We start from the raw sequence: 16,887 nt of genomic DNA on the forward strand, positions 1-16,887 counted from the left end.
ACAACAAATAAATAGTGGTGATAACCCACCTCTCATCCTTACTAACGAGAAGAATTAAGAAATGGTGAACTAGTCTGAAAAGCTGCTTTATTTAAATGATATCTTTTGAGAAAGGGCACGATCCAAAATTCCTTCTTTTGAGCATATTCTTTGAAATCTGTTCAATCTGTTACCCATGTAAAAAGCCATTAACAGTTCAGGTTAAATGTCATGCTGATAGCAAATTTTAGACTCAGATGATACTATGATCATTTACTGTGTCAACTTCATGCTGAAAGTATTAAAAAGAAGGATGAAGTCTAGCTTGAACTGGGTTGAGTTTAATTTTTGAAGCAAATTGAATTTAAAAGATGATCAGCTTAAGGACAGAAGGAAAAAAAAAAAAAAAAAGAGCTTGCTTCTCCTCCCAGATTTCTGGTAAACTTAGTGTTTCGACATAACATTCAACTGACAACATGCAATGCCACAGCACTTACAGGAATGTAGCTTTTCAGACTGAGACTGTCCTTGAAAAAGCATTTAAAGATGATGCAATTAAAATACTGGAAGAAATCTGAATTTCACTGTACTTTTCTACTCTGTAGGGCCTAGCAGACACCACTTTTAGCATGGGGTTTTTGAGTACAATAGGGCCAATATAGATCTATCAAGAAGTGCACTGAGATTTTGTTGAGATAAATCAGTTCCCTACCCTTTAATGTGTGGTTATTACAAATTACATATATAAGGAAAGGTTGGACTTGGTGCTTAGGGACATGGTTTAGCGGGCGACATTGGTTGTATGGTGTAGTGGAATGGTTGGACCAGATGATCGTGGAGGTCTTTTCCAACCTGAATGATTCTGTGATTCTAAGTTTATGTATGTGATACCTTTATGGATTACTTACTGCATGTATAAGTTTATATGCATACACACAGGTATATAAACAAGGTTGTAAACACAAACAGCACAACGGACTCCTTTGTCATCACTACCCCAAATACTACCCCAACCAGTATGTCTGAACTACAAACTCTGAATCTAACAGCTGGAGAGAAACCAGCCTGCAAAGTGCCAATTGATAAGCACATACTACTTCACTGAGACGGGTAAATCTGTAAATAAAGTATATTAAACCATTTATGTGATATGAAAGATATGAGTATTGCATTTAAGCTTCCTGTTTTCCGCTGGCAGAATGAACTAGTAATTTGTGTGTTTAGACAACTCATAGGCAGAAATGAGTGCATACACATGGTCAAAACCAGATGGACTTAGTTCCTCCCCCACCAGCTCAGCAGAAACATTTATCAAGTCTCAAAGCAAACAGAGAACTTAATTTGGAATTGCCTCCCTTCCCCCAGCCCTCCACCCTGTTAACCTACAAAGCACCAAGCATTTGGGCAGGGCAGCACCAAATCAGACTTCATCCACCGACTTGAAAAGTTCATGACAAATGTTTCAGCTTTCTGTGATTACAAGTGCACAGCTTTAACAAACCACCAGTATATACTTAGAATACCTATAATTTATTGGTTGCAGCATAGACAGAATCACATTTTAGTAAGCTATCAGGTTTGTCTGTGCTTTTGTACTGTTCTTAACCAAATTCTTTGTGGTCAGCTCCATGGAAAAAGCTGTAAGCTTTTAATTTCAGCTTACAGGGCATTCCACAAGGAAAGCTCGTCTTTTCCACCCTCCAAGCTTCTCGCTAGTCACTTCAATCCAATGCAACAGAGAGCATTAAAGCAAAGGAACTTTGTACTGTAACACTGTGATACCTTTAGTCAACCTCCGTTATTTGAGTAAGGTGAAATTCTGCTTCTAGAACAAAGTCCAGATAAAAAGGTACTACAGCTAAACTAATTTCCTCAATCTCATGCTACTCGGGAGGCTTTGTGACATCTACACTGCATGTCTTATGTTGTTTTAGTTTATCAGTCCGATAAAGAGCCCATTTCTCTAAGAGATAGTGCTTGAGATCTCGTTTTGGCTAGTAGAAAAATCCAGTTTGTTCCTGAGGTACATTTGCAGAGGCCTCCCAGACAATATTTCCTACAGAATGGATGCGGAACGAGCAGCCCAAAATTGTACCAAGAAGTCAGCAGGGCAAGCAACCGCTGTTGCCAGCTCCTCTGAGCCAGAAGAGTGCTCGGCTCCTGTGACATTGGGCACGCTACAGGCGTCGAGCTGCTCAGCTGAGCGCTCAGCTCACGGCAGCACAGGACGAAGGATGTGGGGACTCCTCACGGGTGAAGCACACTACGAGAGCAGACTTCTTGAAGATGAAGGCCCAGGCTGGCCAATCTTGCTGGAGCTGTAGAACAGAGCTCAACACTGCACGCAGAGCAGGCTCCCAGGAGGCTGCTAGAGATCACCCCTCCTCAGCACAAAACACGCTTTTACCTCAGGCGCTGCAGTGCAGTGCTTCATGGTTTAATCTCATCTGGGTCTTCAGCAGGCAGGCTAAGATACAAGCGCACATCCTTCTGCCAGTTGAGTCACAAAGCAAGATAGCTGGAGGCTGTGACACCACAGGCAAGCCCCGGTAATCGCTTTGCAGCTGTTTATCAAAGCCTCAAGTCTTTCTGTCCAGGAGGGGATTACAGACACTGTCACCTTACTACCCAGACTGTAAAACACCTCCAAAGAAGCCTTGGCAGCACCACAGGAGAAGTTGCCAATGCCTACAACTTAAAAATAAATGAGTCTTAAACTTGAAACCTTCATCCAAGAAAGCTGCTCAATACATTCACCCTTTGGCTTTGCAGACCAGGAACTCCAGCTCCCTCCCATCACCCTACAGCTGCACAGTGTCACACAGAGGGAAGGCTCCAGTGCAATAATGCCCTGCACCTCAGATGCATGCAGGCATGTGTAGATAGGCAAGGAAGCACCAGGAGACCTGGGGACTCCTCTCAAGCATTTTACTGATTCCTCTTCCACCACCCCACCCCCCCAAAAAAGAAAAAAAGCAAAACTGTGTTCAAAAAAAAGAATGTGTTTATTCAAATGTTTAGAATAGTAGTCATTCCAGTTGAAATCTGCCTAATATAACGTGTGGATTTGGAACTAAAATGCATATTTTCCATTGGAACTTTCTTACCGTGATTCAGAACTGTCCATTTGTGATTTCAAGACATAAATAATCCTCTACCTGCTTCTTAAAAAAAAAGTGTTGTTTTAGATCACATTCTTAAGCCACATTTCTTTCAACAAATATGACAATTTTTAATCTGGAAAATTTGCCATGAAGTCAAACACGGTTTAATTTCCAAGTGAGAAACCACAAAAAAAAAAATCAGGATTTAGATATATTTCAATCCAAGTTTGGATTATTTCCGCTTCTCACAATCAATAGTGGCTATTTGTATTGGCAACAAGACTCATTTCTTGAATATCCACAAATAAAGTTTTACAATTAAACTCAGACCACTTCAATTTTGTGGATCACTGATAGGTTAGGAATTGCAGCCAGTCTCATAGGGCTAAGGGGGATAGGAAAAGTCAAGAAATGACCATAAAAAAGTCTATTCAGCCCTGGTTAAGCTTGGAATTCCACATGTGGAGCCTAGAAAACAAAAGTCCTTCTCTTAAATTCCTAGAATCTCTCTAATTTCAGTATCAGCTACATTATTCTCATCAATTCTGTCTCCCTATTAGATTCCAAAAAATAAAAACTAGAGACAGCTGGGTCCAGTCAGGATTAAATTAAATGACAGCAGCCTAATTTAAACTACTCAATGGTTTCAAAAAAAAATTAAGTCTCATAAAACAAGCCTAATTTCTTCCTCCAAGAGACTATACATTTATTTAATACTGACAATAAGGAGCCTTAGAATAATAGGCTTCTGCTAGACATCTGACTCGGGCACAGATCTAGCTTGAGCTACTTGCTACCACTTCCATCACCGAGTCCCACTGCTGCAACACCACAGCATTTCTTGGTCACGTCACCCTAATCTGGCTGGCTGCTGGGGCAGGTGAGGAACACTTGCATGATTAAGCTGCAAGAGCACTAAGTACATGAATGAACCATTCCTAAAGTGAGTGTTTATACCCTCAAGCCTCAATTCAACAACACAGTGGCTTTTATAGCACTTTCGCCTTGAAGAGCTCCCATGCCCTCTGTCAGGTTTTCCTTCTATCACTTAGTCCCTTACTTACGTGGTACCTTTAACAAAAAATGTTTCTGACATTCAATGCTGTAAAAGCACTTTAAAAAAAAAAAATATTATGAGAGTGAAACATACCTGGATCTGCTCCCTGACCTGGCTTTCAGCACAGCCTCACAAACAGCCTGCCTGCAGCACAAGGATGGGAAGAAGAAGCCAGGAACTCTGAGCTTGTATTGCTCAGGAAACACCTGTATTCTCAAAGCACAGCCTACGAGACAACCGGACAGAAAGAAGCTTTCCTAAAATAGATGTGTGTAGTCCACAAAAGGTAGATTTAAAAAAAAAAAAGGGGGGGGGGGGGGGGGGAATTAAAATGATTAGGAAGGGAAAGGAGGAAAGCACCCAGCCAGCAGCACTGTCAGTTATTGTGAAGAGTCCACATACAACATGAAGCAGTAACTGCTTCTCCTTAAAGACTCTTAAAAGCAGAAAAACTATTGAGATCCAAGGAGATGTTGGTGCTAAAAAGTGACAATCGGGACACCTTGCAAGGAGTTCTAGAGACTGAGCAGGGAAGGAGAACGGATTAAGTGTTCATAATGACCCTTTCTGACCTGAAATAAATCTGCAGTTCAGCAGCTATTCCTTTACAAGCCATCCATATGACTAACTCCCCAATATAATTTAAAGAGCCATAAGCCAAAGGATATTGAGGAAGGGCACTCAGTTAACTTCCATTTAACATCATCATAACAGCCTTAACAAGAGATGTTAGACGTAGGAACAAATGAGAACAAGACAGCTGGAACCTCTGCTAGCCACTTATCCAAAGTGAATTTACTTTGTTTAGCAGATGAGATAGCTCTGTTGGAAATAGCAAATAAAGATGGAAACAGGTAGGACTAATCTTTTTAGTTATTTTCTGCAAATCTTTCTTTCCAACGTAATTCCCTTTTTAAAAAAATAATCGCTTGTAAAAACAAAAAGCAAGAGCAACACGGTCCTGTTAGTATATATATATATAAGTATGCATTCATTTAGTCAAGCCATAGGGAAACAGTCTTCCCACCTACTTACTCAGATACAAAAAGTCCAAAAATAATGGGTCCCATAAATCCTAGCTACGTTAAACATCAATGCTGGTTTTTTCCTACCACCAGGAACCAGTCGCACAAGGGCTTTTTAGATACAAACGTCGCCTTGAATAACATCATAAATTCATTTAGATCTGCGACCAAGCTGCATGCTTGCCTCCCAGCAGTAACTATGGTGCCTGTTTCCACATTTATAACCTATCCTTTAGCTATAAAACCACTCCAAGCTTATTAGCACTGCAGGTTATGTCCGTGTATAGGACAGAAATAGAAGTATACTCCAGAGCACACGTTTCCTTACCAACCCTGCACCCAGCAGCTGCCTGCCTGCCTGGTTCATCTCTCCAAGAGCTTGCACTAACATCCCCACTTCTGTACAGGTTACCTGACTCTTACAGAACACACTTCTCAAGCAAAACGGGTTGACACTCTTGGAAGCAGACACAGCGATCTCGTCTTGTCATTTTGGAGCTGTGCTGAATTTGCATTTCGCCTGCGGGGACGTTTCTTAGCACAACAAACTCCTGCTGGATGGCACAGGGTCAGTCAACCATCTAGCAGTTTATTTCAATCAGCGTTTTCACTTGCACAAAACCCCCAGAAACAAGAGAACTTCATTCTCCACCTCTCTCGTATGAGCTCCCCAGTGCAGACTACTGCCCTACTTTACAGGCTGGTACAGAAAGTTTGCAGTTTTCTTATTTCTAAGGCTCATAAAGAGAACTGCAGTCACCATTTAAACTGCTCAAAATTCCCCGCTTAGCATTTAATTAAAGCCTACTGCTACGCTGCTTAAAGCTGAAGCATGCAAGAAGGGAAGAAGTTTGCTTTAAAAGAAAATTTATGTGCATCCAACAAAAAGCTGGTGAGAGAGATACAATACAACAGGTGACAGAATGGGATGGGAAAAATGGCACTGCTGGAGCTGCCACAAGTCAGCCAGGCACCCCAGTCCTGACAGCATCAGCCCCGTGGTGGTGAGGTCAGCACGCACCTGATAAAGTGGAATGGATGCTCTTCAGCTAAATATTGCCCCATCTTCTGCACAAGCTAGCTGTTTGTCTGCTTCGCGGCTCACAAAACAGTTTTTCTGAACACCCTGCTGAAGATCTGGGTTATTACTTACCAGCTTGGTTTGCCTTAAATTAAGAACGAACTTAAGATGTCAGTGAGCAGTAAGATGCCCCAGAAATCCAGAAAACGAAAGAAGCAGTTTATTTTGAGGTCTGTCCTTCCAGATACCACGTGCACTTCAGCCTGCCCATTTTCACACCCACAAACAGCTACCAAAAGTCACAGTGAAGTAACAGAGGCTCTTCAGAATATTTTCTCTTACTAGAAAGCTACAAGCCCTCAGCTTACTGAAACAACTGGGACAATTCCCCACTCCTACCAGTACACAAGTGGGGTGAAACTGGCAGTAGGAACAGGGAAAAGTCCTTTTGACATAACCTTTTGATTATCAGTATTTTACATCGATGATAAAAACGTCATTTTTCCTCACAACAATTTTCAGACTGATCATGCTGGAAATACCATCAGATGATCTGCTTCTCTCTTGCTAACATAAGATGAAATTCTTCTATTAGTCAGTATCTAACATCTTAAAACGTAGGGGGAGAAATCAAGATCCCCTTTCCTAGCCACAACCATATTCTTGAAGAAAAGACAAAAGCTCCACCAAACCAAACCAGCTAAGCTGCTTTTTAAAATACACTTTATGATCAAACGATAGCCCAAAAATATGGTGGGTGCTTAATGTGAAAATACATCAAAATCTGAGCACAAACTGTAAAACGAGAACATCTGCTGGCAAATTTCAATAGCAGCAAACAAAACACGCTTGTTCTTGTTTCACAGCATTGAATTTTTCTATTCGCACTCCCATCCAAGAAATGCAGCAATCAGCTTCAACCTATTTTTGCTAATACACAGACAACTGCTCAAACTTCTCTCCCCCCCCTCCACATTTTGCAATCATCTTTACTTTTTAAAGCCACAAATGAAGCATTGGAAAGGCTTTACCACAGGACGAATTTATAATGCGAAGCTCACATCAACATTTTGCAGAGGAAGAAAGCAATTTTAAGCAACAACAACAACAGAGGGGTTGGCTCAGAGGATTCAAGAAGAAAAAGAGTGAATAACCTCAACTTCTTTCTAATTCTGAATTTAAGATAATTAAAAAACATTTGTTGTGCAGAGTATTTCCTTATATACTGAACTCCTGAAATATAGGACTGCTTCTGGGCTTACAAAACTCTGTAGTCCAAACAATTTTTCCCCCATTTTTTTTTTTTTTGTTTTTAATCTGTTTGCAACAAGTGGCTTGTACTATGGCAAGTGTTTTGCTGTGAAATGCCATCATATAAGAGGGGGGTGAAGGGAAACAGAGGTGTACAGGCAGAAAATAGCTTAAGCCATCCAGCTACTCCAGCCTGAAGCCAGGACACGGCAGAAGCACCTCACTAAAGCCAATACCAAACAACTGAGCTGTCCTTTAAAGGGAATTGGTGATCTCTGCTGAGTGAGCAGGTCCCCCAACAAAACCAACACCTTGAAATAAGCAGAGGCCAAGAGCAGCACTCCAAGCACGGCCCAAATGGCACAAGGCAGCCACGGGACATGTCAGCAGCCCCTGCAGCTGGGTGTATAGGCCCTGGCGGATGGCAGGTGCCACCAGCACGCTCGGTAGCAGCAGGGCTGGGAATGCTCCTCCTCGGAGAAAGGGGGTGTTGATAACGTCAGAAAACAGCAATAAAGAGAGGGCTGCAGGCTGAACAGCTGGGGAAAAAGAAAATAAACCAAGCCCAGTCCATGCAATAGCAGGAAGAGGGAGGGGAGAGGAGTCTGGGGCACGGCAAACAAGTTGTGTTGCTGCTCTGTTGAACCAGCTCTTCCCTTCCCCAGAGCCACAGCAGGACACCCAAGCTCGTACACGCAAATATTTAAGCACCCCAAGATCACGAGGTGAGGGAGGGCAAGTGGATACTGCCCACTGTACAGTACACTGCCAGGGTGCTGCCTCTCTCCTTGCAGTACGCCCTGTTTTTAAGAAGAATATCACTCGCTACTTATTCGCTTAATTCAAGGAGATAACAGACTCATCATTCATCACGTCTCAAAGCAAAGCACTCATGGAAAGTTCATTATTCAGGGAGAATTCCTACTCAGTAAGCAGCCTGCATATAAAACCTACATACTGAGGATTTGCATCTCCGCTGAATGGTGAGCTTTGTTGCAACACAATGATTGTACACAGCACTGGGGATTTCAGTTCTGCTTATAAAAACGGGACTTTTGGGGTTTGGTCTCTTTATATAAATGCAAGCCCTCAATTTCGAGTCATGTATCACAGTTTCGGGAATGACTAACAAGGTAGGAAATAGATTGAAATGACAGAAAACAGCCGTGACCAATTCTGGATGGGTACATGGGAGAAAGGAAAGACTTCATAGAACTGTTCCCTTTTCTCAGAAAACGGAGAAAATAGTCACTTGCGAAGTCAAAGCGGGTAATATTTGGACATTATGCAATTTTGTTCAGACTTAACACCAATCAAAAAAGTGTGATGCAGTCAGCATGCGTATTTTGTCCATCAATATTAACACAAGAATTTGTCTGCAGCCTGGGATATTTTTAAGGCTCAACACACATTGTTTATTGTCTAATATATAGCATACAAGACCCCACATACTGAAAAGTTTAAACTGGAAAAATGGGAAGCCAGGACTACTAAGCGCCAAAAGTCCCCCAAGTCTACATTTTTGTAATATATTTGTATATTTATACCAAATGTATAAAAAACACTGAAGAAAATAGCACATATGACCAATTACTAGTAGTACAATGAAAATAATGCTTTTCACATTTTTTCTAGCAGCCACAACAGGATTTATGCTTGGGTAAGTTAACCTTTGAAATAACACTGCAGCCTACGATAATTTAATTACAGGTCACAATCCCCGAGTCATAAAACAATGCTTTTCTAATTGGGTGTTTGATACTGCTGTGTTCATACGAGTCCAGGTTCACTTAGACTCTGCACACGTTTATGCAGAGTTATTTATGAAATTTCACATGCGCTGAATAGGATCCTCCATTCCAGTCTCTATTTATATATATTATATATATATATAAATTGCACCACATGTATGAAAAATCACAAAATACAATAACATCTCGAGTCAACGCATTTCTCAGTACACTAAAGAGACATTAGGTATTTGTTTGGATAAACTGCCCAGGGTTTCTTAACAAGGGAGTAAAGGAATCTCAGTCTGAATAGATCAAGAGCGTAAGCAGACGAGATAAATTAACTCAATCTTTTTCATGCTTCATAGCTGGAGTCTGAATCTGGCCTTTCCAGAAATATTTCAAAGTCATCTCATCATAACACAGGTAATGGTCCAGGACATAGTTATCTTGATACATAGAAATAAATGGAAATAGCAAGTCAAATGAACAGCAGATGGTCACTCTGAACACTTCATTAGCTTCCAACCTTTTATTTCTAAGGCAGAAGGAAAAAAGAGCATTTGCCATAGCCTGCATTGGAAAACATCCTAAAAATTACTTTTTCCTGAAGTAACATACAATGCTAACCCAGCAACACTGTATGCACAGTTAACAGCTGTTGACTTCATCATTCTTGCATAAATAAAGTTACTTACTCTTCTCCTTACATTTTACTTTGCAAAGCGTCTCTGAATTCAGCCACAAATACTTTCACCTTTCTTCTGTCGACCTCCTTCCCCCACCGTATGACTTTTCACATTAATTTTTGTAACCTGCTAAGCAGCCATGCCTTTTCGTTCCTGCCTTAAGTGAGGAGGTTTAACCTTTGAATCAAGACTTGTTTCCCTGATTGCTACCGGTGTTCCCCTGATGTCAGCTCTACAGATGTGAGTGCTCAGGACCGTCGCCCTCCGACAGTATCTGTGCACTGACAGGGCACTCGGCTGGTCAGGCTGGCTGAATAAATAGGCTGCTGAGCCAGCCACAGACCTTCAGACCCCTTCCTACAGCTGTAGAAATGCATTTTTGTGGGGAGGACCAGGACAGGAGACTTTTAAATTTCTGACAACTGAGGAGAACCAGAGAATGATGTGAACAGTCAGGAGGAAACGGGACAGAGAACGATGCTCAAGCACCCAAACAGAAGGAAGCCAACCTCCAGTGTGGGCTCTGTCACGTCCCTCCCAGAAGAGATGCTCCCTGGTAAGCTTTCACAGCTTCTGTAGCTGCTGCTGGGATGCAAACAAAACTGCTGTTACAGGCTGGGAAACCGGGAGAATGTGCAGGGAACAACAAAGTCTGTTCTTATTAGGAAGGAAATCCAGTGGGTATCACGCTAGTGACACATACATGTATGATACCCACAGAAAAAGTACAGAGAATTGCTCAGTGAGGAGCCTGCTAAGGAGAAGGGTGGGTGGAAATGGTTGGGAATTCAAGAAGAGAAACTCTGAACAGAAAATGGACCTATGCTTAGAGGAGAGGCACGAAACAAAATTAGTTTCTCAGAGAAAGTTACGGGAAAAAAAAATAATTTACATATGGTCTTGCAAGTAGAAGCACATGGAATCACATGAGGAACAAAAGCATGGACAGAAAAGCAGTGGGAGAGAGATGCTCCCCCAGCTAATATTTGTCCCATCTGTCTTCTGTTTTCTGTACTGCCCAGAAACAATTTTCCCTTCAATGTTCTGGCCCCTGAACAGCTTCTCCCTGGGGACTCTTACCTTTCCGCTTCCCAGAACATAAAATTGCTCCCATTCAAACCCATCAAGCCCACGAGAGAAAACGCTACAGCTTCTACTGTGTAGGTTTGCTTCTTCCTCCCAGCTGAAGAGTTGCTGCTTCTTGGGCATACCCAGAATGACCTCATTTCACTCTGCATCACGTATTTAATTGTCAACTTCATACTTCTCTCTCAAGCTCTAACTCTGTTCTTCATCCATTCTGAGCCTGTTTCTTCCTGTATGGAATCCTGCAAATGAGTTCTCTGCTTGCTCCTTTGTACGGTCTGCACTTCCAAAGTCACTTTGCTCCTATTTCCTCCCTCGTGGGAACTTTTTACATGCCCAGACTTTTTTCTCCTTTTCAGCACCACTACTAAGAGCCCGAAGCTGCAGGTTTGCTATCCAGCAGTCTGGTCAAGAACACTAACACAGGGGAAAAAAAACATTAGATATAGGATATTTGCAAATAAACTTGTATTTTCTAACTGATCTTAAAGTTTCCTTCTTATTGACCTTCTTTATTCAGATCCATGGTGGCCTTCAGAGTCTCCCCAGTGAAAGAAGCCCAGTGCCAACAGCCGTCACTAAAAGGCATTTGTGTGTTAACCAGCAAGAAGTCCAGCCACACTGACATTTTACACAACTTTCCTAAGCATAGCCATGTTCTGATCTGTTGTAAAAGGGCTTCCAAAATAATGCATGAAACAACCAAGCCTCCTCTCAGAAGTCTCTCCTCTTCAAAAGTAAACTCTCCATCTCAGAACTGGTACCGGGTGCTCATCCTTCCATCCTTGCAGCACACGACTCGTCACTGAGCTTCTCTCACTGGCTGTCAGCTCTCCCTTTACAACAGCAATCCTGTTCTCTTATCTGTGTTGCACTGAAGAATGGTATTAGCTTCCATAAATAACTAACGGCGCTCACAAACAAAATTTATTTAACATATGTCAAAACAAAGCACTGTTCATTGCGTCCCCGTTTTACTACACACTGCTGAAATGCATTTTATCCGCTGTGGACTTACCGAGGCTGTTTGGTGAACTTGCCAAGGGCCTCAAAACCCCTCCTCTCTCTCAAGAAGCGAACACATCATGCATTTCTGAGGCATTACTGCAGTCACACGTGTACACCACGTTTCTGGGGCTGCACATGTCCCTAACTTTTAGTACGTAATCCTACTATGAATATTTTCCACACACTGAGTATACACAGCGACACGTCAAAGTATATGGTGTGCGCACAAGGTAATTAAAGGCTACTGCCAGAAGACAACACGTCAAGCTCTGGCTACAGTTACTTGATCGGAGCTTTAATGTAATGAGAAGGTGTTGCAGCGTGAGTGACAGAAGGACGATACCCAGCCACGTCTCAAAACCAAGCTTGATCAGTTTACAGAGGGGATTACAGGAGCTGGTGCCCGCAGTGGTCCACCAAAACGAGAAGACCTTTCCAGTCCTGCAAATATGCTTTCAACTTTTTCCAGCAAGCACTCTCATTTTAGGCTGTTGAAAGGTACCTTCAGCATAAAGAAGTATATTATCATCTTTGCAAATGAAAAAAGCTTTAGAGAATTGATAAAAAAAAAAAAAAACTATTCCCCGCCTGATATAAAATACATATTTGGGTGATGGATAAATCCTCAGCTAGGAGACTCCAAATAATGCCTTGAATTTAAGTGTCTAGGGCCTTTATTCCTGATATGTCGTTGGGAATTAACATATGATATAAAAGAAAGATCAAGTTGTATTTACCAACATTTACCGCTGTTCCCAAGTCACCATTAATGGTTAGTATATTTAAGATCAAGATGATTACTCAGTAGTTAATTGAACATTTACATTTGATCTAAGCACAGAGGCCAGCGAACAGATTTTGTTATGCTTGTTAGTCCAACTAGAGAAGGCTATAATGCATAGAAGATTACAGAGATTAAAAAAGGCTATTGAAAAACATTTACTATCCCTATCGTGAAGTGTTTCCATAGCAGCCGAAACAATTACTAAAACAGATACACCAAAAGGAAAGCAAAGAAATAATACAAAAGCAATCCACCTGAAAACAATTGGGAGATTTGAAGTTGTATTTAACTTGTTCATTAACTTGGTCATTAAACATCACCCACTTTCTAATACATCACACAGACCTTTGCAACGACATCCATGGCAGCACAGAAATTTATGACAGCAAGGACACTGTTAGGAAGGAGCATTTATTACAGCGCTTTGACTTCTGTGGCTTTACATCACAGAAAATGTAAAGTTTCCTACATCTGCTTTGCAGGATGGGGATTTCTACAGTAGAGTAAGTTTACCATTTGTTCCCTCTTTTACCCCACTTAATTATACAAAACCAAGAACACACTACATGTGTTCAGTTCCCTTCTACCCCAAATCTTATCATGGAGCACTGTTCTCAGAGGCATTAAATAAAAGAGCATCAATTCCTGCTACTCTGGACCATCTCACTGAAGACTCATCTTTCATAGCCTCCCTTTATGCTTTCACAAGATGCACTGAATTAAAAATCAGAAGCTCAATTTTTGGAAATGCCAACATCCACGTCTTAAAGACATCACAAATTTGGGATTTTTTTGGCCTCACCTTAGAGTCATCTGTGAACTTTTCCATTTAGGTATTAACTAGCAGGCGGCATCATCATCACTGCGTAAATGCCAATGCTCCAATGCTCCTTCCCTGTTGTTTTTTTTTTTTTTTTTTATGTAAGAACACAGCGCTGTCTGCAACCTGTTTTTCTTTCATTAAAGTCCTGAGTCCTTGAGCAAAACAGGGGAAGGATTGTATTAACAGCAGGGAGCAAGTGGCTTTCCATCTACCCACAGCCAAGTTACAAGATCTAACCAAACAGCAGCCCCCTATAGACATGAACACGCAACAAGAAACACCAAGTATGTTCTTGGTGGTGAAAAGCACCCAGTGCTTTATCCTGTTTAGGGTGAACACTTTCAAAGCACACCAATGTTGCCTTAAGAGTGACCAACGAGCCACTGCTCTGAAGCAATCCTTGAAATTTTGCGTGAGAAGCTGAGTGCAGGAACTATCGTGCAGGGTTAGCCGCAGAACAGCTTTATGTTTACATTTGTATGGGAAGAGCCAGGGAGCAAACAAGCTCAGGAAAGGTGGAGAACACCCACAAGTGAAAGCGCACAGCATCTCAGGAGGGCAGGCTACCAGGTGGAGCGGTTTGAGGGCAGGGGAGGCCCCGTGCACGGGCAGTGGAAAAGAGCAAAGTGCAGATATCCCACGAGGAAGTGGGAGTGGAAATGCAGGGGAACGAGAAAGGCGACTCCGCTCACACTGCCTCTCTGCAGCCCGCAGGAGAAGGAGCTAAGGCAGGGCTCGCAGGTGGCAGCAGATCTCTGCTTCTGTTTATACCAGGAGCAGCCACGAGCTCGCCAGCTGTACAGTTCCTAGTGCAGGTGGCAGAGAAGTGAATGTTAACCCCAAAGACAGTGCCTGCCTACACGGGCACGGTTTGTTTTCCCAGCAATGCCACCAGCCCCCACGCCGGAGCAGAACCTGATACACCTAGCCAGGACAAAAGTCCCAGGGTTTTAGTTTTACTTGAATACAAAACAGAAACAACTGAGCTTCTTCCTGCACGTACAGCTACGTTTTCAAGCAGTCACGTCTCGTGTCATTCCTCCATGCAAACACACAGACCCTGCAGTGTTTTAAACACCTAAGAAACCTTTAAATTAATTCCTACAAAGTTCCAGATAGCAACCTAAGAAGTGTTAGTTACAAAAGTATCACGTCCTAGTATCAGCGCCTTCCTTTTACGGCTGGAAAGGCAAGCAGGGTGTAGTGTTAACAGGTAGCAGAAAGAGCACATTTCACAGATGCCAGGATCTCCTGAAATAAGCGCTTGCGAGCGTGAGCAGCAGCACAGCGAAGTCCTCAGCAATTATCCACATACTTGACTTCTCGGGTAAGCTGTCTCCATGATGATGGAGAGACCACACTCACCCCCTTTCCAAAAAAAATGAGCCGAAACGGAGAAAAACAACCATGCACTTTTTTTTCCCCCGTGTTCAATTTCACAGAAAAGACACTATCCAGCTCGTTCAGCTTAACCAGTGCCGTACCACAGCTTCTGCGTATGAAAGCACGCTCTGCTTCAGGCCCTAATCCCATAACAACTGGTGCTTCAGAGCTCGGGGAAACATTACTGATCAACTTCTATAAATGGTGCAACGCCTCTTTCTGTTTTCCTGACTGTCAGTGTGGGTGTTACTTTCTATGAAAGAAAGGGAAGAAGCAGGAGGCACAGATATATAATTCAACAGAGCTGTTTTCAATCCTCAAGGCACTGCTAGCTGTTTCACACCCCAGAGTCCTCCACCAGCCTAGGGATTTAGGATTTTTGGATAAACAAAACAACTTCTTACCCAGTCTTTGGATAAAGAACCACAACTACCAAGCGTGCACCTCGGTCCGACCCCACTGACAGCCGGGGCTTAGTGTGGACATCACAACTCAAGCCAAGTGTGCTCCGTGTCTCCTGTGCTGGACCAAGCAGGTGCCTGCACACGTGTTCAGTACTCAAGGACCACCATTACCTCATTTTCTCAGGTTTCAAACCCACGGGCTGCGTAGCAATAGCCGAACCCAGACAAATCAGGGCGAGTATAACCTTACACGAAGTATTTACCGAGCTTATCTACATAGACTTCTATAAGTATATCCTCGGCAGGCCGATAACATTCAAGCCCTTTCTAAAACAGGCTTGTGCTGAGATGTTAGAAGGACTACAGCACGTCGCGGAGGAGAGATGAGAAGAGGGGGGAGAAAACACGGGCATCTCCAGCACCTGGGAGCGAGAGATGTGGTCTGCAAGGCAAGGAGGGCTGAGCCGGAGGCGAGTATCTCTAGGTGGCTCTATTCGCATGCTCCCCCGTTCACTTGTAAGAGTGTTACTCCATCTCTCCGCTTTCTTTCTTTTTTTTTTTTTTTTTTTTTTTTCTGAATTTCCGCGGTTCAGCCGGACGAGGCGAACACCCCCAGCTCATGCATTGCTCGGCCGGCACCCCGCACCACTCCGGAGGGCGATTTACCCCCAGGTCCTCAGTTACTCGCAACTTCTCCCCCCGCAGCCCAGCCTTTACGGGCTGACACACCGAGCCGGGGGGGGGGACGGGGGACGGGGGACACCCCCTGCAGGCAGGGGGCTGGCGGGGGTCGCGCTACTCACCGGCAGCTCCACGCTGACCTCGGTGCCGTCCAGCAGCAGGACGCGGCACTGCAGCACCGGCTTGCAGCCGCCGGCGGCGGGGATGTGCACGGGGGCTCCGGCGCCGTGCGAGCCCCCCGCGGGGTGCGGCGATGAGGGAAAGCCTCCGGAGCCCGGAGCGGAGACAGCAGCAGCAGCAGCGGCTCCTCGCAGCCCCCCGTCCCGCTCGTCCCCCTCGAGCCCCCCGCGGCCGGCCCCTCGCCCGTAGCGCTGCATGGAGCGGCGGCCAAAGGTCCTGCGCAGGAACCGCAGCATCCTGGGGGCGCCCTGCCCGGCCGCTCACACCCCCGAGCCCGCAGCCCGGCGCCCGGCCCCGCGGCGGCGGCGGCGGCGCCTCCCTCGCACGGCGTCGCAGCAGCGCCGCCCGCCGGGGGCACGGAGCCGGGAGCCCGCTCCGCCCTCTGCAGGGCACGGCTGGGCTCGGTGCTGCTCCTCCTCCTCCTCCTCCTCCTCCTCTCCTTCCTCCTCCTCCTGCTGCTGCTGCTGCGGGCAGGGGGAGCCGCTGAGGCAGGCGGCGAGCGGCCACCTGTGGCGGGCAAGGGGAAGGGAAGGAGGAGGGAGGAGGGGGACAGCGCCCGCCGCTGTCCCGCCTCAGCCCCAAGCCCGGCTCCGCCGTCAGGGCAGCGGAGCGGAGCGGAGCCCTGCCCTGCCCAGCCGAGCCGAGCCGCCGCTCGCCCGGCAACTGCCCCGCCACAGCCCTG

General features: G+C 44.5%; 1 protein-coding gene across 2 annotated transcripts in view; it reads right to left on the minus strand.

Moving 5' to 3' along the window:
- The window catches only part of EPB41L4B (erythrocyte membrane protein band 4.1 like 4B), a gene marked incomplete at both ends in the record, with an annotated part of 163,375 nt that extends 146,934 nt beyond the window's left edge, over window positions 1-16,441 (minus strand). For both annotated transcript variants that reach the window (XM_084283244.1, XM_084283245.1), the window contains one exon: window positions 16,148-16,441. In XM_084283244.1, coding sequence (XP_084139370.1) covers window positions 16,148-16,441 — 294 coding nt within the window. The remainder of the gene's footprint in view (window positions 1-16,147) is intronic.
- Window positions 16,442-16,887: the final 446 nt, after the last annotated feature.

Source organism: Netta rufina (genome assembly GCF_964035555.1).
Source record: "Netta rufina genome assembly, chromosome: 2".
Taxonomy (NCBI): Eukaryota; Metazoa; Chordata; class Aves; order Anseriformes; family Anatidae; genus Netta; species Netta rufina.